The sequence below is a fragment of the Mesoplodon bidens genome, assembly GCF_964165515.1.
Source record: "Mesoplodon bidens genome assembly, chromosome: 1".
In the NCBI taxonomy this organism is placed as follows: domain Eukaryota; kingdom Metazoa; phylum Chordata; class Mammalia; order Artiodactyla; family Ziphiidae; genus Mesoplodon; species Mesoplodon bidens.
Genome location: NC_138176.1, coordinates 192,576,404 through 192,601,335, shown reverse-complemented (window position 1 = coordinate 192,601,335; position 24,932 = coordinate 192,576,404). Strand labels below are relative to the sequence as shown.

Here is a 24,932-nt window from a genome sequence, read left to right as displayed (position 1 = left end):
TTTCACCTCGGGATTGCTAAAAATGTCACTTGCATAAGTATTGGCTTTTTAGCTTGTCAAACGGCTTCTTAGGCAAAATGGGGACTGTGTCTCCTCTACAGAGAATCACTGAGCTAGAAAATGCTTCCAGGGGCCTCAGGTCATCTATTCATTCCCTGTCTAGGATCCTGTATGATTTCACCTGAATCCTAGATACTTTATCCTTCTCTTAGTTTTCATGCCTTGGGCCTCTACCAAAAATGAAATCCACAGAGTATTTACCTTTGTAGTCTGTTCTAATATTGGGGTTTTTCTCTCGGGAGATTTTTCTTTGTGTCTTTCTTCATTAATTGCACTCTATAAAAGCAGGGAGCAGCTGGCTGCTGCCCTTGTAATCACAGTCACATGCTGAGCAACGATGAGGCCATCAGCCAATCCCACGCCACACCCTGCACCTCAGACAGCAGGCACACCCTAAAGTCTGCAGAGCAGCATTCCACATTACCGCATCTGTGGGGCATCGTGAAGAGCTCCGTAGCCAAATATGTCTGGGGATCCTGCTTCCTGTATGCCTTATTGCAGATCTAGAGTATATGTTAGGATATGCAAGGTTCTCGGCGGGGGTTGTAAGAACCAAAGACGTGTACCTAGTTGAACTATGTTTTTGAAATCTCTTTGACCCTAGTCCTTTTCTGTCGACCATGAAACACCCACTCCTATCTCATGGAACTCGGTTTGGGGAGAACTGTTTATTTGTAAGCAGTCCCTGCCACATTTTTCAAGATACAGGGAAATTAACTATACACAATAATAGGAATTAAGTTATCTGTTTAACCCTGCGAACCAGTCTTCATCCAGTAACTGCTAAATTGTTTCTGTAACCAGTTCAACTGTTTTTCATTTCCATACTTACTTAAATTCAGTTTTGGAGAATGGAATTTTTGCAAGTTCCTGAAACACCAGCTCCTGAGACTGTTGAAGTCCTAGAAATGCAGGAAGACTGTCCAGAAGCACAAATAGGTATTTAATACTTTCTAAAAAGTTTTTTCAATAGTTTTCATGTTTCTTTTTTTTTAAGTCATTATGCGTAAACTTACATCAACCAAGATAAGCAAGAGCCTGAGGCTGGGCGTTGCTGTCAGAAGCAGGATCACTGCCTAGTGTGTAAGGCAGCTGAGCAGGCATGCAAAGTTCTGTCTGGTTCACCAGGCAGCACCCCCTGTGGTAGTGTCTTTGTGGTCGGCTTCCACATCCCATAATAAATACAGTTACAAGCTTCCTGGAATACCAGAGGCTTGGGCTTTCAGTTCTGAAGAATACAAAGCAAATCCAGAGGGTGCAGTGTTGGATGGGTCAGAGGGCCACACCTCAGTCCCACATCTGTCTCACCCTTCACTTGAACAGCTCCCTGTGAGTGACAGGGCAGTATCGTGTTTATAAACTATTCACAGAGGCAGACCAGGGTCCATGCCCTGGACCTGCTCAAGAAGAACATTCATCAGACAGAAGCTTGGTGATCTGTATTCTGCTATCTGCTATTTGTGAAGCACTTTAAAATTTTCCAGTGAAATATAGAGATAGATTATATTTATGCAGAATGTTTGGAAACAATGCCAGAGAATCAGGCTAAGATGTGCTTTGGGTTACTGAATTCCAGAGAAGTTACCCCTCATCAATTTAGAACAGTTGGTGCAAGACACTTCATAGAAAGGAACAGGGTTTTTTAACTTCAACCCTAAATCGTCTCTCCATGGTTAATTTTTATACACTGAGAATTCAGCGTGAGTTTGACGATGTGAGGGAGTTGTTAAGGAAGAAGGCTTATCAGAGAGACACAAATCCACTGCCCTTGTAAGTTGAAAGCAGTCTTTACTTTCTTTGCCAGAACCGGTGGACGGAACATTTTAAAGCTTGTATTCCTTTAATGCATGTAAATTGCCATAGTCAAATGTAGCTCCACTGAGAAAGTCATCTGGGCATTTGGGGACCTAAAAATTCAGTTCAATTCAGTTAGTATTTGGGGGTTAATAACTATTGTGTGTCGGACATTGGATTGTGTGGTCCAGTGAGAAGTGGGTCCCTTCCCTTCCTTTTAACAAAGCGTGTTAAGTGGATAACAGCGAAAGATGAATAAGAGAAATAGAAGAAAGGGTTGGATTTGGGGAGGAGAGACATTTGTATGTCTTCGTCTTCCTTATGTTTCATACTGTGGACAAAGTTTGGCAGAAGCAGCAGAGGGGAGAGCAGCCCACAGGAACGACTGACTTGGGACGGTGTCGAAGTGTTGGGACTTGAGGACAGTGGCCTGGGTGAAAGGGAGGATAAGCTAGTGGTTCTCTGGAAATCAAAGCTGCTTCAGAGACTGCTGTTTGAAGACTTTCATGATCATAAGCCAAATTAAGTATTTGTCTTGCTAAAAAATATTTGTAGTGGGCTGGTGCTTGCTCGCTTGTTCTTACTCTCCTTTTTTCCAGTTACATATATTAATTTACCATAAATTTTCCCTGCAGTAGACTTTATTGCAAGGGAGTTGAGATGAAGAAATGCACAGTAACAATGGAAAGAGGAGGAAGAACAAAACTCTAAATTAAAGCTTTCATCCACAGTTGGTTCATCTATGTTGTCCTTTATATTAACTGCTGTATGGAAGGCACTGTGCTTGGGACCCCCTTCTCTCCAGCTGACCACTGTGTTGTAGAAAGAATGACAGAAAGTAATAGTTTGGGGTGAAAATTTTAAATATGTGCGAGCCATACAGCTGTTAAAGGAGTCCAGAAGAGAGAGTTACTTTCTGTTGCAGGAACCAGGTAAGATTTTAGAGAAAGAAGCATTTAAGCTGTGCTTTGGAAGATAGGTAACATCGGAACACACAGAGACTGGGAAGGTGAGTCTAGGTGGGGCCAACCCGAGTGTGCAAAATTAGCTCTACGGAGGAGCAGCCAGGCTGCATGGAGAACAGAGTTGGCACCATCCAGCTGAACTGTGGTAGGAATGGGAGGCAGGTAGTGAGAATCCGCAAAGGCAGGTTTGGGCCAGATTGTGAAAGAATGAATGCCAAGCTAAGGATTTTGGCCAAAAGCATTCTGTGAACTCCGAAATTCTACCGTTTTGATATCTGTACCTAGCTGGAAATTCTGGCAATTTATTTTCTCTTACTGTAATATTGAGCCTAAAATAGTATGTCTCTCGTTTCTTAACTAGTAGAGGAAAAATACCAGCGGGACATAGCTGGGTCTAACTCTAATGTGTGTGTGCTCTCTAATTCTCCCACCGCAATACCCAGGGCCGGAAGCCCAGGAAGAGGACAGCAGCGACTCGGAAGCAGATGAGCAGAGCATCAGCCAGGACCCCGGGGACACTCCCAGCCAGCCCAGCAGCACCAGCCACAGGCCCCGGGCGGCCTCCTGCCGAGCCACAGCCACCTGGTGTAATGACAGTGGCTCCGATGACTCCAGGCGCTGGTCCGACCAGCTCAGCCTCGATGAGAAAGATGGCTTCGTATTTGTGAACTACTCAGAGGGCCAGACCAGACCTCACCTGCAGGCTCCCCTTAATCACCCCCACCCCAATCCCGCTGAAGCACGGAATTTCAGCAGATTGAAGCCTGGTAACTTGAAGCCTGGTGTCTGTTTCTTGCCTCTTGTGGGTGGCGCGAGGGCTGGTGGACGGAGGCAGTGGGCTGTAGCTCTCCCTTGCCCCATCCCTGTGACCAAGACCCCCCACAAAGAGGGCCTCAAGTTTCTTCTTGTGTAAGGCAGACTTAAAGGCCCTTGGGCATTCTCTCCTACCATGGTGTTTGCGATACGTTGGGCATTTTTTAAAGAATAACACCTCAAACCAAAACTTCATTCATTCACAGATTATGAAAGCCTTTGAAAATGGGCAAGCTGTTGATTACAGATACATAGATAAAATTGTATTCACGGGTAACTTTGCCTATGATAGAGTTGGGGCAGGGTCCTCAACCGGAGAAATTGTGTCTTCTTGTACTGAGGATTTCCCCTTCTCCGTGTGTGTCTTTGTGAAGGCCTGACCTGGTCCATGGTCAGTGTCAGGCCAGACTGCTGTGCCTCTAACTGAGGCAACAGCTGCCGAGAACAGAGAGGCTGCCGGAGCTGTGTGTTGCAGCACCCTGACGTTTGAGGGCAGCGGGTTAGGGTGCACCTACCAGACGCTGGCTCCCCTCGCTTTGTCAGTCACACGTCGCACTTTTCCACCCCAGGGTACCGGTGGGAGCGGCAGCTGGTGTTCAGGAGTAAGCTGACTATGCACACGGCCTTTGACCGGAAGGACAACGCGCACCCGGCCGAGATCACTGCCCTGGGCGTCTCCAAGTAAGTGTCCAAGCTCTTCCGGCCACTCTTCCCCACGGGGCCGTTTGCTCATACTGGGCGCACACACTCAGGCCGTCTCTGGGAGCACAGGTTTCATCTGCATCATCATGTGTGGCTCCAACAGACGAATCAGAAGAAGAAACCTGCCGGTGTATGGATTTCACTTCCGAATGTCAAAAACCAAAAAGCTTTGCCTTCAAAAAAAAAAGTAAAACAAAAACGAAAACTTCACCTTCTGTGTTCTTCAAAGGTACGGCACGGTTCGATTTCAGGGGAGCTGAAACGGAAGTGTACATTAGGGCTCAGTCCCATTTTTGTCCCTTTGCACGCACGACCCCCTCCCCAGCGCACACGCCCCCTGGGAACCGGCGTCACCGGAAGCTCTCCGGCCGCATGGCGGTGCCGGGGCCGGGGCCTTCCATGCGGTGACTCTGCGTCGTGTCTCCTGCAGGGACCACAGTAGGATCCTCGTGGGCGATAGTCGAGGCCGGGTTTTCAGCTGGTCTGTGAGTGACCAACCGGGCCGCTCCGCCGCTGACCACTGGGTGAAGGACGAAGGAGGGGACAGCTGTTCGGGCTGCTCCGTGCGGTTTTCTCTCACGGAAAGACGGCACCATTGCAGGAACTGCGGTCAGCTCTTCTGCCAGAAGTAAGATGAGATACAAGCTTCCTGAGTGTCTGTGGGTTAAGCTCTGAGGATGTGCATTATGCCCGTGCGCTGTGTCTGTCTAAACCAGCCTTCACTTCCTCCTTGTTCTTTTTTATTGCCATTGCGAAATATTTGTCACATTGGAAAATACAGAGGTAATCATCACAAACACATGGCCACCCGTGACTCAGGCTGGGAAGGTGCTAACATTTGCTCACATTTGCATATAAAACAGCACCGATTCATTACAAGTCCTCTCTTCACCCTCACCCGTCACACCCTCTTCTCCATGTGTTTTTACTTTGAGTGCATACGTTGTGTTCATAGATAACACTATATTATTGTCTATTGTGTTTTCAGTTTTACATAAATATAGCATACTGTCTGTACCCCTCCGTCACTTTTTTTTTTACTCAACATTGTTTTTGAAATTCATTCACATAAATAACTATTATTCTAATAATTTCATCTGAACTGCTGTCAGATTTTTTGTATGAATATATCAGTATTTATCTCCTTCCCTTTTGATGGACTGTTAAGGGATTTTCTTTCATTTTATCCGTACTACAAACAATGCTGCAATGCACACCCGTATAAATGCCCTCTTAATACACAAGCTAGAGTTTCTCTAGAGGAGATACCTCAGAACGGACTTGAAGATGGTAGACATACTCGTGAGCTTAACTAAATATTCAGAATACTCTCCAGAACAGTAGTGCTAGTTTACTCCACTGCCAGCAGGATATGCAAATTCTCCTTGTTCTTATTCACACCTGGTATTGCCAAACTTTTCCGCTTTTGCCAGTCTGATAGCCAGCAGTGCTTTGTTGTTTTAACTTGCAGTGCTTCTGAGGTTGAACATCTTTTCATATGCTTATTGCCAGTTTGAGTTTCCTCTTGGGTAACTTGGCCCAGTTTCCTTTTGCGTTTGCTCTTCGAGGTTTTTCCCCCTACTTGAGGAGTTGTTTTATGTATTCTGGGCTCTAATCCTTTGTCTTTCATATGTCTTGCAGATATCTTCTGCCACTCTGTGGCTTGTGTTTTAACTTTATGTATGTTTTTTCTGTCACACAAGTTTTTAATTTTGATGTAGTAGCATGTATTGCTTTTTATGACTTTTGCTGTTTTTTGGTCTTAAAAAATCTTTCCCTGTCCTGTGGTCATAAAGATAGCCTTATTTATTTTCTTTTAAAAGTTTCAAAGTTTTGTTTATTTTCTTTTCTTTTTGCTAATATGTGCAAAGCACCTGGTATTTATTTTTATTATTATTTTTTTAATCTATTCTTGGCTGCATTGGGTCTTCGTTGCTATGCACAGGCTTTCTGTAGTTGTGGCGAGCTGGGGCTACTCTTCGTTGCGGTTCACGGGCTTCTAATTGCGGTGGCTTCTTTTGTTGCGGAGCACCGGCTCTAGGCACGCGGGCTTCAGTAGTTGTGGCACATGGGCTGCTCAGTAGTTGTGGCTCGCGGGCTCTAGAGCGCAGGCTCAGTAGCTGTGGTGCACTGGCTTAGTTGCCCTACAGCATGTGGGATCTTCCCGGACCAGGGCTCGAACCCGTGTCCCCTGCATTGGCAGGCAGATTCTTAACCACTGCGCCACCAGGGAAGTCCTCAAAGTTTTGTTTTTCATGTTGAGGTCTTTCGGTCCAAATCCATTTGGAATTTATTTGAGAGTACGACATGGGGTGGGGATCACTTATATTTCCCCAGTATGAAGAGTCAGCTGTCCCATCACCATTGATCTGGATGCCATCTCTGTTATACCCTGGGGTCCCACATATGCATGTACAGTCCTTTCCATGGCAGACAACAGAAAAGATCCCATGGGCAGTACCCTCTAATGCTTATATTGCCTTACTAAAGAGATGCTTTCACAGAAAACGCAAATTATATAACTGCTTCTGAGTTAGTTATTGAGGGGCATTGGCTTATTGGAAAGCGGGGTGGCCTTGGGTTTACACTGACAAATGCTCCCTGGGCTGCTGTCCATTGTGCCATCTCAGGCACGTTACTAACCCCTCTGAGCTTCAGTTTCTTCATCTGTAAAATGCGGATAATTACACATGCCCAATAGAGGTGTTGAGAGAATTAAATGAAATCGTGTATGAGTTTTGTAAAGCACCAGGTGCAAAGTCTGGTAACTTAGGTGTTCAGTAAGAAGTGTTATTATAATTATTAATTTTTTTCAGACTAATGTCTTCCTTTTCTCCTGGGAAGTCTTATTCAAGATGAAGCAGCAGAATGTTGCTGCCAGCCGTTTCTTATAGGAATTTCCATGACGCTGGCAGAGGATTCTGTCTTGCGGTTCTGTGCTTTGAGACACCCACTCTGTAAAGCCTAGTGATCTGATAATTTTTTTTTAATGTTTATTTATTTAGTTCTTTGATTGCGCCGGGTCTTAATTGTGGCAGGCAGGCAGGCTCCTTAGTTGCAGCATGTGGGCTCCTTAGTTGCAGCTCACCGGCTCCTTAGTTGTGGCATGCAAGCTCTTAGTTGCAGCATGCATACGGGATCTAGTTCCCTGACCAGGGGTTGAACCGAGGCCCCCTGCTTTGGGAGCACAGAGTCTTAACCACTGTGCCACCAGGGAAGTCCCCAATCTAATAATTTCTGATAGTCAGCACCTCCATTTGTATGCTGGCACACATCTGTTCTTTATAGAATTTAATTTTGAAAGTACTGTTTAAATGTAGGTAATTCTTTAAATTAGCTATTGCCCTCAGATGTGGGAGGGAGGCTTTATTTGAAAAACAAACCAAACAAGTGAGTGATTATGACAGAGCAGGCACAGAAGGAATGCTGTCCAGGAGGGCGTAGCTCTACTGTGATCTTTGTGCCCTTCTGTTGCTGAGGGAGCTTGCCAGCCTTCATTCCTGAGGGTCTCCTTAAAGTCCAGTTCTTTAAACCCCCTAGGCTGCTGGCACTTCATGTATTCTCTGGGTACTTTTACTGGTCTAATGGAAGAAATAAAACTCTGTTTCAGTCTTGTGAAGAGACAAGGTCAAAGTGATGAAGTACCACACCCAAGGTCATACCCTGCCTTAGGCCAGGAATAGGAATGCTTTCTATGAAGGACTCGGACACATCGCTAAGTATAGTCCACTTCGGGGAATTCTGTCACGATAAACAGAAAATGAGAAAATTTGGACCAGACAGAAAAGCCAAACTACCTGTTTAAGAAATGACTGAGGAGTGAACCAAAGTGTTTAAAAGCCCAAAGGAACTTGATAGTGACCAAAGTGTCTTTTAAAATGGGTGGTAAGTCCGCTCTTGCCAAGAGAAAAAAGTCAGGCTCCAAGTAAAGACATTGGCATGCCGCCCAAGTTTATAGGGCATGAGGAAGAATGCATTTCCATCCTGCACAGGAAGAGTAGCCTCATAGATGTTCACTTCCTTGGTCTCATCCTGTAGGAAAATCTTTTTTTCTTTTTTTCTTTTTTTTTTAATTCTCTGCAGTCAAATAAATGGCTTGCCTTGGTTTAATGTTACTTTTTTTCATAGAATGACACAAGTAATACAGCACTGATTTTGGTCCTTGGTCAAACCACATGACCCAAACCAGTATGGCTTTGGGCATTCTTCTGGCCCCGTACGGTCTTGGGCGTTATACCGCAAGCTGTCCATTCAGATTTTAAATTCGTGTTTCTGAGCCCAGTGATCAAACATGGAGAAGACCCATAACTACCTCATTTTGCCTTTCCTTTAGGTGCAGCCGATTTCAGTCAGAAATCAAACGCTTGAAAATCTCATCCCCGGTACGTGTTTGTCAGAACTGTTATTACAATTTACAGCATGAGAGGGGTTCAGAAGATGGGCCTCGAAATTGTTGAAGATTCAACAAGCCGATTGGAGACCACGGTCTGTAGACCCCCTTCCCTATTCCCTTGTCACAACTCGCAGCTCGGAAGGCATCAAAACAGTCTCCGTTTACACATCTCTTCATACCGTGTGTTTGAAGTGTGGGATTCAAAGGGAACATTGAATAAACGGGTGTAGAGTACAGTCATGGGGCAGACACTATTCAGGTGAACAGCACAAGAAGAATACAAGGTGGTTCCTAGGAGCAACATTTCAATATCCGATTCTCCCTTAACAATAGCTGTCTCCAAGAGAAAATCCTCACGTATTAACTGTCCTTTTCTTGCGTCTCATTTTTGTAGAGCTCCTCATCCTTATTTGGAAAAACCAACGACTACAAAAAAAAAAAAAAAAAAAAAGGCTTTTAGAAAATAGTTGTAAATCTGACTTCTTTGCAAGTAACTGTGTATATTGTAAATAGGTACAAAGGCCTTTTTTCTAAATAAGGACTTAACTGCCTGTAACATGAGACTTCAAACTAAACCACTAACTCAATGAAATACTTATGGTTTGTCTGACATTGCTCACCAATTAATTATAAATATGTTTTATTTTTTAATCCTCAAAGACGTTATCTGTGGTCTTTCCCCCCTCCCTTTCAAACCCAGCCCATGTGCCTGATGTCATTTCTTTCAAGTTGCCCGCAGTATCTCCACTTAACCTAAGCTAGTAACCAAAACAGTGTCATGTGGACCTTCTTTAGGAAACAGTGTGGGAGAATAAGAGTCTGGTCATGAGATACCCTGGAAATCTTTGGGCGTGTCATACGTGGCTACATCTCACACGTGGCTACACACCACCTCAGTGTTGTTCTAATGTCATAAGGCCCCTTGTAAACTTCTCTTTGGACTGCCCTTTGGTCATAGCGTCCCCTCTTAGCACTGCATAGCGGTGGTCGGGCAATCGACGCAGTGCAGGAAACAGCCCTGCCTCAGCTAATGGAAACATATTTGCATGTAACCCACTTTAGCTTCTCCTGCATAGAACATAAGAAGTATGTGTCTTTGGTGACACTGATGTTCTACTATAGCTTATTTTCAAAAAAGGGTTAAAAAAAGAAAAAAGTGTACAGAATTAACATATAAACCTTGTTGTAAAACTGGATCATGTCAGAACTGCTTATAATTAACCTTTACCATTTAATGCCATCTACCTGAAAACAGTGAGATTTATACTGTATCAATGTCTATTTTTTTGTTTTTGCTATGAATATAATTACAGTATTTTAATATTTAGTTATTTAATTTGTTCTACTAGTTGGATACAGAACACACAAATCCAGGGAGACTAAAGCTGGTGGGGGCTAAGAGATAAGTTTAGTTTACAGAAAAAAGGCTTTGGTGGTGGGATTTTTTTAAATGTGTGTTATGTACATATATAAATATATATATAAAACAAATGAAACAATTAATCTAGATTTTAACATTTTCAGATATTTAGTGATAATATTATGAACAATTCTAAAAGCCCTGTGATTTGAAAAATGTAGAAGCATTTATGGCCCAAGAAAGGAAGGAGAGGCCTTCACACCTCATGGAGTTATCGTACGAAGGACAGCGGCTTTGGCTTTCCCGATTTTTCATCTTTAGGCCCTGGTGACAGGCACACTTATGCACTAAAATGCACATATATGCACATGCATTCAAAAATAGGCATTGGTACAATAGTAATCTTGTACCTAATGGGCTGAAACCAGCTTAAGAACAAATTTGTTCTTCCTGATAACTAGGTCTCCAAGAGAAAATATAAAGGCTGCTTTAGTGCCTTATGCTTACTAAATTTAAACCTTTATTTACCTAGGTTTGAGCCTACAGTCTATTTATGATTACATATCAAAATTGATTAAAACACTTCCATTTCTAAAAGTTCTAATATACTTGTTAATAAAAGGATTTTGGCATTAATACTTTAACTTGAAGAAAAGTTGTGTTCTGTTTTCCTTCCTGTGTCTCACTCCTCCCCACCTTCCTCTTCCCCCCTCACCTTCTTTCTTCAATTCTAATAAATAATGCTGGATGTTCAACAGTTGCAGGACTTGTGCTCTCACGTAATCATGGGCTTTGCCCCTGTCCGGCCCTAGAGATGAGTTGTAGCAGTGTTATTCTACACTTTTTAAAAGAGGCGTCCTCCTTGTGTCCACAAACCATGTTTACCCCAAACCCAATGGCAGAGATGTTCTTTAAAGACTTGAATATATGAATGTCTGTATGTAGCTACTTAAAGGTTATTCCTCTATGTAATATGAAGTTATATGGGATGAACACTTTTAAACTTTCCGACACAACTTCCATAACTAGAAGGTGGAAACCAAAACCCTCATGATAGTATTTCCTCTGGCAGCTGGTGCTGTGGGCAACTGTTTTGTTCAGTGGGTTTCTTTTCCTTTTGCTTTTAATGTAGAAATCACAAATCACTCACACATACAAGTACACTCACGTAAACTAATCGTTCCTCTGAATGTCCTTCTGTGTTCCATGTAAATTTGTTTACCAACATATGTTCTCAGCATGTACATCCACCTTTGTGTGGTCCGTATTCTTTCTCTGAGAGTACCTCACAGGGCTTCTGCCTGATCTTTGTAGTAGTTTGTCCATCCACCCCCCCACCCCCCCATCCATCCATCCATCCATCCATCCATCCATCTATCCATCCATGTCTTCTAACATTCGTGTGTAGTGTGCAACTGTAATGTCATGCTTTTGAAGAGAAGAATAGCTGCCCCTAGCAGCCATCCATCTGAATAATAGCAAAACACTCTAGATAAGTTATTTTGCACTTTCTTATGTATAAAGTTGGTAGAAACTTATTTTTCCTTTGTATCATTTAAATACATTTTGTTTTGGTAAATGAACTGTGTATAAAATATTTATGCCATTAAAACTGTTTTTAGAAAGTATTTTTAATTTCAGCAAGTTTGGTTACTTGTTGCATGACTATTAACACAGCTGACTTTTTGTGTCAGTGCAATGTATATTTTTTTGTCCTGTTATTAACTTGTAAGCCCTAGTAATGGCCAATTATTTGTACAGCAACAGAAGTAAATTGAAGATACTGGCTAAGACTGGATTGATTGTGGACTTTTGTACTATATTGCAGAATCCAATATCTGTTCTTTGGTGGTTATGTAAAAGGCCTGAAGAATTACTATCTAGTGTGCAATCTGTGATAACTGAATGTTCATTGTATATCTGTCTCTGATGCAAAAAGGTAGAGTAACACAATTACAATACATGTTTAAATGCAATAGTCCAGATACTTTTTTTTCGTTTCAAATAAATACCTACTATCTACCACTACCCCTTCTCACCCCCCCAAAAAAAAAAGAAAAGAAAAAAGAAAGTTTTTAAGCCAGCTCTTCAAGGGAGGAAAAACTAGCAAAACTGAGGTCTAATAAAACTTTGTGTAGTTCTTTTCTAGTTGTGAATATATCTTTCAGAAGTGCCTGCTTAAAGTCTCTGCTTGCAGAGTTGTTGGCTGCTAGGGTCTGGTTCCAGTTCTAGTGCGATCCATCTTTAAAAACCAGGCTTTCTGCATCCCGAGCATCCCAGTTGTGCTGGACTCCTGGGGCTGTGTGCACAGCCACAGGGAGAGGCAAGTGGCTTCTGGGAGACACGACCCTCAGACTTGAATGGACCTGTGGAAAAGGACTGCATCGCATGGTTTGGGCTCCTTTTCCCTGAGGCTATTCTCTACCCATCATATTGTGGAAAGTAAGCAGTAATAAATTATACATCTATCTATCTATTTCCTGCCCCTGCCATATTCACATCAGGAATACTCTGGTGTCCTGCCCCCCATTTCTGGAAGCACAGTGCCCACTGTCATTAGCTAGATAACTTGCCATTTCAGTCTTTGAGAGTGTTAGCAACTTACATCCGTTTTTATAGTTACTCGCTTATTTGGTTTGAAAGCTGACTTCCCAGAACAGGAGAATGTAGAAAACACTTTTTAAGTTTATTTAGGGTGCTTTAGTGACTTTTCTTCTTTCTAAAGATACTAACAAAATTCCCAGTTCATTTTAAGCATGATCAGCAGAGTTCCACATTTGAGGATATTGTGCTTATTACAAATTCCACCCCAGTGCAACTCCACTTTAGAGGCAGAAGATAGGGAATGCTAACAACTTCTACGACAGTAGATATTTCTTCAAAAATAAGAAGTCAGTGGTAAGAGAAAACCTAGGGCAGTTCTCATTGTTTTAATGAAATACTAATAATTCTAATGACTTCAAGAAGAGTTGGTATCAAATACGGGCTTGCAAAAATTCTTCTCAGGGTTTAAGTGTGCAAATGATCTTCAGTGAGTACCTTTTCTGCCATTTGCTTCTCATCTTTAATAAATTTTCCTCTTCAGCCCTCATTTTGGCCCTTTTAGACTGTTGAAGAAACAGTCCAATGGAATTGGCTTAGCACTAGCTTAGTCTTTTTTGCCTTATCAATATTCTCATTTTCTCCCACCCATTGCAAAGCTCCTTTTTATTTATTTATTGTTCCTGTTGACTTTTGCTAGAAATGGCACCAAACCAAGCTACCACACTCAGAGACAGCATGGTGTTGGGAGAGCCCTGACACAGGAATTCAGAGATGGAGCCTGCAGCTCTCCCCAGCTTGTAGACTTCTGAAGCCCCTCATGTAATCCCTCTTGGTGCACCAGGTTTCCTATGTCAACACTGACCCTGAGAATGGGATGACACTAAAGTAATGCTTTTTCAACTTTCTGGTCTTAAGACCTTTTGATCCTTAAAAACTTGAGGACTCCAACCATTTTTGTTTATAGGGGCTGCATCTATTAGTAGTTATTGTATTAGAGATCAAAACTGAGATTTTAAAAATATATTAATTTATTTAGAAGTAGCAATGATGAAACTCTTATGTAATAACATCGATTACATGTTTATATGAAAAAAAACCTTTTCCAAACAAAAAATATTAGTGAAGAGAGTGGAATGGTTTTATGATTTTGCAAATCTCTTTTATGTCTGGCTTAATTGAACACAGGTGGATTCTCATATCTGCTCCTACATTCAGCCTCTTGTGATTCTTCGTTTTGGTTGAAGCATATGAGGAAAATCCAGTCTCACACAGGTATGTGGTTAAAAGGGGGCGGGGAGAAGGATATTTTAATACCTTATGCAGGTTGTTTCTGAATAGCTTTCAGTTTCTTAAAGATTGATTACTATGTGGCATTTGAAACTACATCAGTGAACTTTTTATACTCTACTACTTTAAACTCCATTAGTCTATCTTGTATGTTGAATCTATCTTTTACCAATATGTAATTTTATAGTACCCATTGGCCATTTAGCACTACATCACTACTACTACAGTGTGTGTAGATCTTCCAAGATGTTTTATGCTGTAATACATCAAAAAAATCACATCATACATAATATCAAAATATCTCCAGCAGTCTCAGAAAATTCTAAGTCAAACAGTGGTGGATATCACAAGTTTTTCAAAATTAGAATTTTGGCTTAAAACCTAACATTTTTTCATTGGCACCAGTCACTGTTTGCTGTTTTCTTTGAAGCAATAGGCTCACTCTGTTAATTTCAAGAATATTTCTGTCAAAGAACCGTGGTTTGTCAGCTGTTCTTTCAGGGCGAAAAGATGTGCCGTGAGAAAAGCAGCAGGCCAGCCGCAACTCAATTGCACAAGTACTTCGAGACAAACATTGTACTTAAGGATGCAGACGCCTTGTGGGTACCTCTCATTTTGTGTCACATAACTTAGGGTTCAAGGTTTAATAAAAGTAGTAATTTTACTGCTTCTCCGAGGACATGCTTAAGTGAAACAGAGCCTTCTTTCTACTGGGAGTGCTTGATAATGACTAGTAGTAGTTCGGTGCCACTGCCTGATTTCATGCTTGGATTCCAGCAGTTCTACTCACCGTTGCTGTTGCATCTGAGTTCTATACAAATATCAATGCAGTGAAAAAGGCAAACAACATTTCAGTATTATTATGAAAATAGTCTTCATCTTGTAGACCCCATGAAAGGGTCTTCAGGACTCCCAGGGGTCTGGGACTCCCAGACTTTGAGAAGCAGTGGTCCAAGGAGAAGATACAGGAGATGATCCCTAAATTGTAAAGCAGCAGGTCTGAATCTCATCTGGGAGCAGTGTTCCTAATCATAGACCCAGGGCTTTCAGCGGGGCTCCTGTTGAAACCTGCCAAGTGCAAGACCAGGCCCTGCCTCGCTGGGCTCGCCACTGGGGCCATGGGCATCTGCTGGAATACTGCCTCCCCAGCCCAAAGCACACAGGGACCAAGAGTGCATCTCTGAAGTGCTGGAGTTTCTAAGAAGGTCTTTTTATAGTAACATTCTTCTAGTCAAGACTCCAAATTTTTGATAATGTAAAAAAAACTGCAATCCTTTGATATTGGGTACTGTTCTACCTAATATGGTGCACTCATCGGGAGATTGATGACCAAGAGTCAGTCTGGGGTTTAAGTTCTCATTCTACCACTTAACTGTGTGATATTAGGCCACTTCTCCACATCTGAGCTTCCTCATAAGTAAATTTTGTATTATGATACCTGCCCCCAGACAATTGTTACAAAGATTAAATCAGGTAATATATGTAGGACATGTAGTGCTTGACCAGATGTTCTCAGTATATTGTAGCATTAATTTAGAAATATGAACATAAAAGAAGTGGTGCACTAAAACATTTCCTAAAGCCTAAATATTTAAATCCACTGATGGGGAGTTCGTCTTCAGTCAGATACACAGCAGGCAGAATGTTAGCCTGGAAAGAGCCCTGGGAAATCATGCCGCCCAAACCCTCATTTAGCACAAGAGGAAAGGGACTCAGAGAGATGTTTGACATTCCCAAAGCCCTGTTGCTTGTTAAGTTTAACTCCCTGCTCTACCCCTAAACTTCCGACTCTCAGGCCAATGATCTTTAGAAACAGCTTCCAGGTCCCATTTTCCTTTTTTTTTTTTTTTTTTTTTTTTGTAGGAGTGGGGACTACAATGAAAATGTACTTAGGATATCATTTCCCTACCATCCTGCCCTGCTTTATCGTGAAGATAAAGGGTTGGAACTTCAACCTTGGCCTTCAACTACAGTATTACACTTCCTGCTCAACAAAAACAAAGGAAAGTTGCAAGCTGCATTCCAGAGCAGAGGACCATTAAAGGAAAACAAATCCTTCTTGATCTTGCTCTCAAGCACTGCTGTCCATTTCAAACAAAAGTTATACCCTAAAAACACTTTCTGTTCATAAAAGCCAACCACTCCTTTGCAAACTGATTTAGAAATAAACCAGGGAGCAAAGGTCAACCTAAGGAGCCTGGCTGTAAACTTAAGGATCATTACAGTCTGACCCTGCGGGCTGATTCTACCCAGAGGAAGGAACACAGACCTATTCCAGCAATGTTATCGAGTATGCTTGCGGCTCAAGTTTGGATCCTCCCACGTATTTATTTTCCCTTCTCTTAAGGTAGCAATTTACATGTCCGTGATGATACATATTACACTGAGCCTTGAGGATAATATAAAAATGACATAACTACCCTCTTCAAGAACTTTCTAGCCTATAAACCAGGGGCTTGCCTTCATGTAGGTATAGTATCTGTAACTGAATTTTCAGCAAGTCTGTTACACTTCTCACCGTGTCTAATTCAGTAAGGACACTGTCATCACAACTGGTTTTCTTAGCTCTGTGATCTTCATTTTCATATTATTGTATTTTTCTATCATCTCATCTTTGATTCTTTATTGAATTCATATATGTTTTCAGTAAGTTACATAATACAAAGGCTTCCCAGAAAATTCTCTTCTTTTAGGGTTCTTTTTCCCCCCAGACTGGGTTCTTGGTCATGTTTGAATACTTTCCTGCCTTCTTGCCTGCCTGCCTTTGTTTTGTGTTGGTGTCATAGCATTAATTTGCATCTTCCTCCTTTTAAATGTGGGTGCTCCAACCCAGACTTTGCATTTGCTGGCATACAGTGTGAGTGAATTCATCCTTAGTTTGGGGCTGGCTGTGGGCTTCTTTTTTTAATTAGTCTTTATTGGAGTATAGTTGATTGACAGTGTTGTGTTAGTTTCTGCTGTACAGCAAAGTGAATATTTTTCTACCTCTGCCTTTGCCGCCATGGTCCATTCTCAACTCAGCAGCCAGGCAAGCCCACTAAGATACCTGATCCTGTCAGTCCCTGCTTAAAACCCTGCAGGTCTCCTCACCTCCTCCCCTCTTTCATTCTGCTCGTCTGCTCGAATACTTGCCACGCCTGCGCCCGCACCCCGCCCCCGGACCGTAACCTCTGCCTTGTGGCTCCTAACCCAGCTGTACTCTGCTCCCCCGCCTCACCCGTTTCACTCGTGTCTCAAGGGTCACCTTCTAAAGGAAGCCTTCCCTGACCACCCTGCAGTATTGAGCCACCCACCCCTCAGCGCTGCCCATCAGATAGCAAGGATGGGAGACTGAACAAGCTGTGGGGTCCCCAGTGGCGGAGTCAACTGGCAGCCCTTTCCCGCCCCTCCCCAGACCCGGAACAACTTCCTCTGTAGATCCTACCATTACAGATTCTCTAGTCAGATTTTTAAATAACTTTATTGAGATATAATTAACATACTGTAAAATTCATCAAAGTATGCAACTTAATGGGTTTAGTATGTTTAGAGTTGTGCAGCTATCACCATCGTCTAATTTTAGAACATTTTCATCACACCAAAAGAAACCACACCGTTAGCCGTCACTCCCCATTCTCCTCCCTGTCCCCACCCACTGGCAGCCACTAATCTACCCTCTGTCTATAGATTTGCCTATTCTGGACATTTTGTATAATGGAATTGTGTAATATGTGGTCTTTAGGAACTATCTCATTTCAGTGAACATAGTATTTTGGAGATTCATTCATATTGTAGCATGTATCAGAACTTACTTCCTTTGTATTGCCAAGTACTTTAGTCCATTGTGTGGATATACCACATTGTATTTATCCATTTCCCACTTGATGGACATTTAGTTTGCTTCTACTTTCTTACTATTGTAGGTAATGCTGTTGTAAACATTCATGTACAGGTTTTTGTGTGGATGGGCATTTTCATTTCTCTTGGGTATATACCGAAGACTGGAATTGCTGGATCATATGGTAAATCTTCAGCATGTTGAGGAACTGTCAGACTGTTTTACATTCACTCCAGCAATGCGTCCAACTGGTTTTTATTCTCAGGGAACAGCACCAACCAACCCTCACTCCCTTCTCTGTCACCTACAAGCCCTCTTTAAAATGTTTCTTTGATTTAGAGACAGGCCACTTTTGAATATACTCTCAAGAAGGTATCTGTTAAGAAAGTAGCTGACAGCAACAGCCTGCACTAGCACCCTGGGAATGATGAGATAGAACTTCAAGGAGAAACAGATGGATACACTATCATAGTTGGACACCTCAACACCTCACTATCAGAAATGGACAGATGCAGCGGACAGAAATTCAGTACAGACATAGTTGAACTCAACAGCACCGTCAATCAACTGGATAAAATTGACACCCATATACACCCAACAACAGCAGAATACACATTCCTCTCAAGCTCCCATGCAATTCACCAAAATAGACCATATTCTGGGCCGTAAAATACATCTTAATTTAAAACGAATGAAATCATATAATGTCCGCTCTCAGACCACAAAGGAATTAAACTAGAAATCCCCAAATATATGGAGATTAAACACCACACTTCTAAATAACACATCAGCCAAAGAAGAAATCTCAAAAGAAATTTTAAAATATTTTGAGCTAAATGAAAACACAACTTACCAAAATTTGTAAGTGAAAGTAGTGCTTAGAGGGAGATTTATACCATTGAATGCATACATTAGAAAAGACAAAAGATCAAAAATCAATAACCTAAGGTTTCACCTTAGGAAACCAGGAAAAGAAGAGCAAATTAAATCCAAAGTAAGCAGAAGAAGAGAAATGATACGAATTAGAGCAGAAATTAGTGAACTTGAAAATAGGAAATCAATACCAAAAAATCAGGGAAACCAAAATCTGGTTCTTTGAAAATATCAATAAAAATCAATAAGCCTCTAGCCAGTCTACCTTAAAAGAAAAAGGGAAGACACCAATTACTGATATTAGAAAAGAAATAGAGGCCATCACTGCAGATCCTCTGAAATTAAAAGGATAATAAAGCAACACTGTGAACAACTCTGCCCACAAATTTGATAACCTAGATGAAATGGACCAATTCCTTGAAAGGCACAATTTGCCAAAGTTCACACAAGAAGAAATTGTCTGAATAGGCCTATATCTATCAAAGAAATAATAACCTTCTAAAACAGAAAACAACAGGACCAGGTGGGTTCACTGGTGAATTCTACCAAACAGGGAGAAATTATACCAATTCTCTACAATCTTATTCAGAGGACAGAAGCAGAGGGAATACTTCCTAACTCATTCTATGAGGCTAGCATTACCCTAATACCAAAAGCAGACAAAGACATTATAAGAAAAGAAAACTACAGACCAATCTCTCATGAACATAGGTGCAAAATCCTCAACAAAATATTAGCAAATCAAATCCAACAATGTATAAAAAAAATTATGTACCATAACCAAGTGAGATTGATTTCAAGTGTTGAAGGCTGGTTCACCATTTGAAAATCAATTAATGTAATCCATCACATCATTTAGCTGAAAAAGAAAAATCACATGATAATATCATATGCAAAAATAAAAAAAGCATTTGACAAAATCCAACTCATTCATGATAAAAAAAAAAACTCAGTAAAATAGGAATAGAAGGGGAACCACCTCAACTTGATAAAGTCTGTCTTTAAAAATCCTACAGCTAACATTGTACTCAATGGTGAGAAACTCAAAGCTTTATCACTAAAATCAGCTACAGGGGCTTCCCTGGTGGCTCAGTGGTTGAGAGTCCACCTGCTGATGCAGGGGACATGGGTTCGTGCCCTGGTCTGGGAAGATCCCACATGCCACGGAGCGGCTAGGCCCGTGAGCCATGGCCGCTGAGCCTGTGCATCCAGAGCCTGTGCTCCGCAACAGGAGAGGCCACAACAGTGAGAGGCCCGCGTACCACAAAAAAAAAAAAAAAAAAAAAAATCAGCTAAAAAGCAAGGATGTCTCCTTTCACTGCTCCTCAACATCATACTGGAAGTTCTACCTAATGCAATAAGACACAAAAAAGAAGTAAGTATACAGCAGGGAAGAAAGACATAAAACTCTTTTTGTTGGCAGATGACAGGATCATATGTAGAAAACCCCCCAAAAAATTGACCAAAAACTCCTAGAACTAATAAGCAGTTATAGGAAGTTTGCAGATTATAAGGGTAGTATAAAAAAGTCAATCACTGGGGGCTTCCCTGGTGGCGCAGTGGTTGAGGGTCCGCCTGCCGATGCAGGGGATGCGGGTTCGTGCCCCGGTCCGGGAGGATCCCACATGCTGCGGAGTGGCTGGGCCCGTGGGCCATGGCTGCTGGGCCTGTGCATCCGGAGCCTGTGCTCCGCAAGGGGAGAGGCCGCAGCAGTGAGAGGCCCGCGTACCGCAAAAAAAAAAAAAAATCAATCCCTTTCCTATATACCAGCAATGAACAAGTGAAATTTGAAATTAAAAACACAATTCCATTTACATTAGCAACCCCCAAAATAAAATACTTAGGTTTAGGGACTTCCCTGGCAGTCCAGTGGTTAAGACTGCACTTCCACCACGGGGGGTGTGGGTTTGATCCCTGTTTGGGGAACTAAGATCCTGCATGCCGTGCGGCCAAAAGAAAATTAGTTTATTGCTAAAAATGCTAACCATCACCTGAGCCTTCAGTGAGCTGCAATCTTTTTGCTGCTGGAGGATCTTGCCTCAGTGTTGATGCTGCTGACTGATCAGGGTGGTGGTTGCTGAGGTTGGGGTGGCTGAGGCAATTTCTTAAAACAATGATGAATTTTGCCCCATCGATTGACTTCCTTTCATAAACAATTTCTCTGTAGCATGCAGTGCTGTTTCATAGCACTTTACCCTTAGTAGAACTTCTTTCAAAAGTAGAGTCAGTCCTCTCAAACCCTGCTGCTGCTTTATGAATTGCTTTATGTAACATTCTAAATCCTTTGTGTCATTTCAACAATCTTCACATCTTCACCAGTAGTAGATTCTATCTCAAGGAACCACTTTCGTTTGCTCATCCATTAGTTTTATATTTATAACAAATATAATAATGAAGAAGTTTCAAATATCATGAGAATTACCAATTTGTGATACAGAGACTCCAAGTGAACAAATGCTGTTGGAAAAATAGCTCCAATAGCTCCAACTCTTGCTCAATGCAGGGCTGTCACTAAACCTAAATCTGTAAAAAAACCCACAAAATCTGCAAAGTGCAATAAAGTGCAATAAAACGAGGTGTGTCTGTATGTGAAATCAAAGAATAAATAAATGGAGAGAGATATTCCATGTTCATGGATAGGAAAACTCAATATTGTCAAGATATCACTTCTTCCCTACTTGATCTGTAGATTCAATGCAATCCCAATCAAAATCCCAAGTTACTTTATGGCTATCAGTGAACTGATTTTAAAGTTCATATGGAGAGGCAAAAGACCTAGAATACCAGGACAATACTGTAGGAAAACCAACTTGGAGGACCGACACTACCTGACCTCAAGACTTACCATAAAGGTACAATCATCAAGACAGTGTGGTATTGGTGAAAGAACAGAGAAAAAGATCGATGGAACAGAATACAGAGCCCAGAAATGGAAGCATATAAATACAGTCAACTGATCTTTGACAAAGGAACAAAGCCTATACAATGGAGCAAAGATATAGTCTTTTAACAAATGGTACTGGAACAGCTGGTCATCCACATGCAAAAAAATGAATCTAGTCACAGACCTTACACCTTTTAGAAAAATTAACTCAAGATGGTTCATAAACCTAAATGTAAAATGCAAAACTATAAAACTAGAATTTAACATAGAAAACCTAGATAACCTTGGGTATGGCAATGATTTACAACATTAAAGTTGTTGTTACATCATGGTTACAACATCAAAGGCACAATCCAGGAAAGAAAGAATTGGTAAAGCAGACTTCATTAAAATTAAAAACTTTTGTCCTGCAAAAGATAATGTCAAGAGAAGGAGAAGACAAGCCACAGATTAGTAGAAAATATTTGCAAAAAACAAATGTGATGAAGGACTGTTATCTAAAATATACAATGAACACTTAAAACTCAGCAGTAAGAAAATAACCTGATTTTAAAATGGGCCGAAGACATTAACAGACACCTCACCAAAGAAGATATACAGATAGCAAATAAGCATATGAAAAGATGCTCCCCACCATATGTCATAAGGGAAATGCAAGTTAAAACATTACATATCTATAAAATGACCAAAATCCAGAACACTGACAGAACCAAATGCTGACAAGGGTGTGGAACAATAGGAACCCTCATTCATTGATGGTGAGAATGCAAAATGGTACAGCCACTTTGGAAGACAGTTTGGTGGTTTCTGACAAAACTGAACATATTCTTACCATGTGATCAAGCAACCACAATTCTTGGTATTTACCCAAAGGAGTTGAAAAATTATGTCCATCAAAAACCTGCACACTGATGTTGACAGCAGCTTTATTCATTTTTGCCAAAACTTGGAAGCAAGCAAGATTCCTTCAGTAGGTGAATGGGTAAATAACTATGGTACATCCAGACAATGGAATATCATTCATCACTAAAAAGAAATGAGTTAAAGCCATGAAAAGACATGGAAGAATCTTAAATGCATATTACTAAGTGAAGGAAGCCAATCTGAAAAGGCTGCATACTGTATGATTCTAACTGTATGACATTCTGGAAAAGGCAAAACAATGGAGACAGTAAAAAGATCGGGGTTGGGGGTGTGTAGGAGGAATGAATAGGGGAAGCACAGAGGATTTTTAGGGCAGTGAAAATCCTCTGTATGGAACCATAATGATGGGTACATATCATACATTTCTCCAAATCCAAAGAATGTACACTACCAGGAATGAGCCATAATGTGAACTACACACTTCGGGTGACTTTGATGTGTCACTGTAGGTTTATCAGTTGTAACAAACGTACCATTCTGGTTGGGGATACTGACAGTGGGAGAGGCTCTGCATGTGGTAGGCAAGGCTGGAGGGTGGGGCAGAGCAGAGGGTATATAGGCAATCTCTGTGCCTTCCCCCCACTTTCCCCATGAACCTTAAACTGCTCTAAATTGTCTTAAGAATGAAGGAAAAAAAAAAAATAAGCCACAGCCTTGGAGAAAATATTTGTTAAGTCATGTATCTGATAAGGGATTTATATCCAGGATATATAACAATGTCTTACAACTTAAGAAAAAACATCCCATGTAAAAATGTGCAAAGATATGAACAGACATTTTATCAAAGAAGGTATACAAATGGCACATGAAAAGATGCTCAACACCAATAGCCATTGGGGAAATGCAAACTAAAACCACCTTGGACACCAGCTAGAAAGGCTATCTTTAAAAAGACAAAGCTGAGTTTTGGTGAGGATGTAGGGAAACTGGAACCTTGTACACTGCAGTAGGAATGTAAAATTGTATAGCCACTTTGGACAGTTTGGCCATTTCTTTAAAAGTTAAACATAAACTTACTATACAACCCAGGAATTCCACCTTACAAATCTGACAGAAATGCAGACATGCCCACACAACATGTCCACAAATATTTACAGCAGCATTTCTCATAAGAACCAAAAATTGGAAATAACCCAAATAATCAACAGGTAAATGGGTCAGCAAAATACAGTATTAATAAAAAAGAACAAAGTACTGATACATGCAAAAATATTATGCCAGACACAGAACACTACATAGTGTATGATTCTATTTACACGCAATGTCCAGAAAAGGCAAATTTATAGAGACAGAAAGCAAATCAGTGGTTGCCTAAAGCTGGGGGTTGGAGTGACGATTAACTGCAAATGGACATCAGGGAATTTTTTTGGAGTGATGGAAATATTCTCAAATCAGAGGTACATAAACTATATCTCAATAAAGAGGTATGGTACATAAACTATATCTCAATAAAGCTATTGTAAAAAAAAACAGAATTGCTAATGATTCAAATGTGTCTATCTTACCTGTACTAGCTGAAGCCTCTGGTTCCTTCACAAAGTTTTGAGATTTATTAAAACTGATCAAAAATATACTTAATAGATTACTCAAGAATGTTCTCCAAACTTATCACTTTTCTAGGTCCTGTCTGAAGTTTGACTATGAACCTTCTTGAATAGAAAACCACCTGGATCCATTAAACTCAAGCTGGACACACAGTGGAAAAGGAGGGTATAAGAGCTTAAACCCCAAATCCATAACCTGTCGTCCTGTAAGTTTGACAGAGCAGTTTGACATTTCATTCTCTCCCCAAGAGGACACCTTTGGGCAGGCTGTCCCTCAATGATTTTCTCTCTCTGGGCAACAAGGCTGCTTTACCACCCATGTCCGTTGTACACATTAGAGGACCAGACTGTATTCTCTCAGCTCATTTTGGAAACTCAATTTGCCATCAACAGAGAACATTCCATTTATCAGCCCTTACTAAATGACTCTTCTTGTTAATCTGATGATTCAAAAACGTTCTCCCCTTCTGTGCAGGAAAAGGAAGACAATGGAATTAAGGTAGGACAGGCTTTTGATTTTGGTTAAATTGTCTAGATCTGCTTTTATTTGCAGCCACTACACACAGATTCCCAAATAGAGCCCCCCGCCCAAGGAGTGAATTTTAAACTCTTAAGTTTCAGGAGCCAGTGGCAAGATCTGGCTGTGAACTTTCTGCAGGACAGCTTCTCCATGGAGGTCAGAATGATGGTGTCCATTCAAGGAACACTTACATTAACACTACCTAAATCAGATGTGACCAGAGACGTGGTTACCTTTCTGTTCGGTCCTATCAAACTGTCTCTTCCCAGTGGAGACGGACAACAGGAGAGGAGCAGATAGGAAGAAGGAAGGAACTCAGGATCAACTCCTCTATGTTGAACACAAAGGCACATTCATAGGAGTTTTCACTTAACCCTTAAAACCACCCTAGGAACTAAGAATAATGAAGCCCATCTTAGAACCACACAAAATTGAAAACGGGGATGAGTGTG

At 41.3% G+C, this 24,932-nt stretch overlaps 1 protein-coding gene and 1 long non-coding RNA gene across 8 annotated transcripts in view; both read left to right on the top strand.

The window, feature by feature from the left end:
• The window catches only part of WDFY3 (WD repeat and FYVE domain containing 3), a 279,964-nt gene extending 267,820 nt beyond the window's left edge, over window positions 1–12,144 (top strand). For all 7 annotated transcript variants that reach the window (XM_081250859.1, XM_081250861.1, XM_081250860.1 and 4 more), the window contains 5 exons: window positions 903–999; window positions 3,263–3,586; window positions 4,202–4,313; window positions 4,765–4,962; window positions 8,668–12,144. In XM_081250859.1, coding sequence (XP_081106985.1) covers window positions 903–999; window positions 3,263–3,586; window positions 4,202–4,313; window positions 4,765–4,962; window positions 8,668–8,791 — 855 coding nt within the window. In that variant the 3' untranslated portion in view covers window positions 8,792–12,144. The remainder of the gene's footprint in view (window positions 1–902; window positions 1,000–3,262; window positions 3,587–4,201; window positions 4,314–4,764; window positions 4,963–8,667) is intronic.
• Window positions 12,145–12,480: 336 nt separating this feature from the next.
• On the top strand, window positions 12,481–24,263 carry LOC308612399. The gene is made up of 3 exons (XR_014015108.1): window positions 12,481–12,529; window positions 13,817–13,903; window positions 24,037–24,263. It is a non-coding gene; the product is annotated as an uncharacterized lncRNA (long non-coding RNA).
• Window positions 24,264–24,932: the final 669 nt, after the last annotated feature.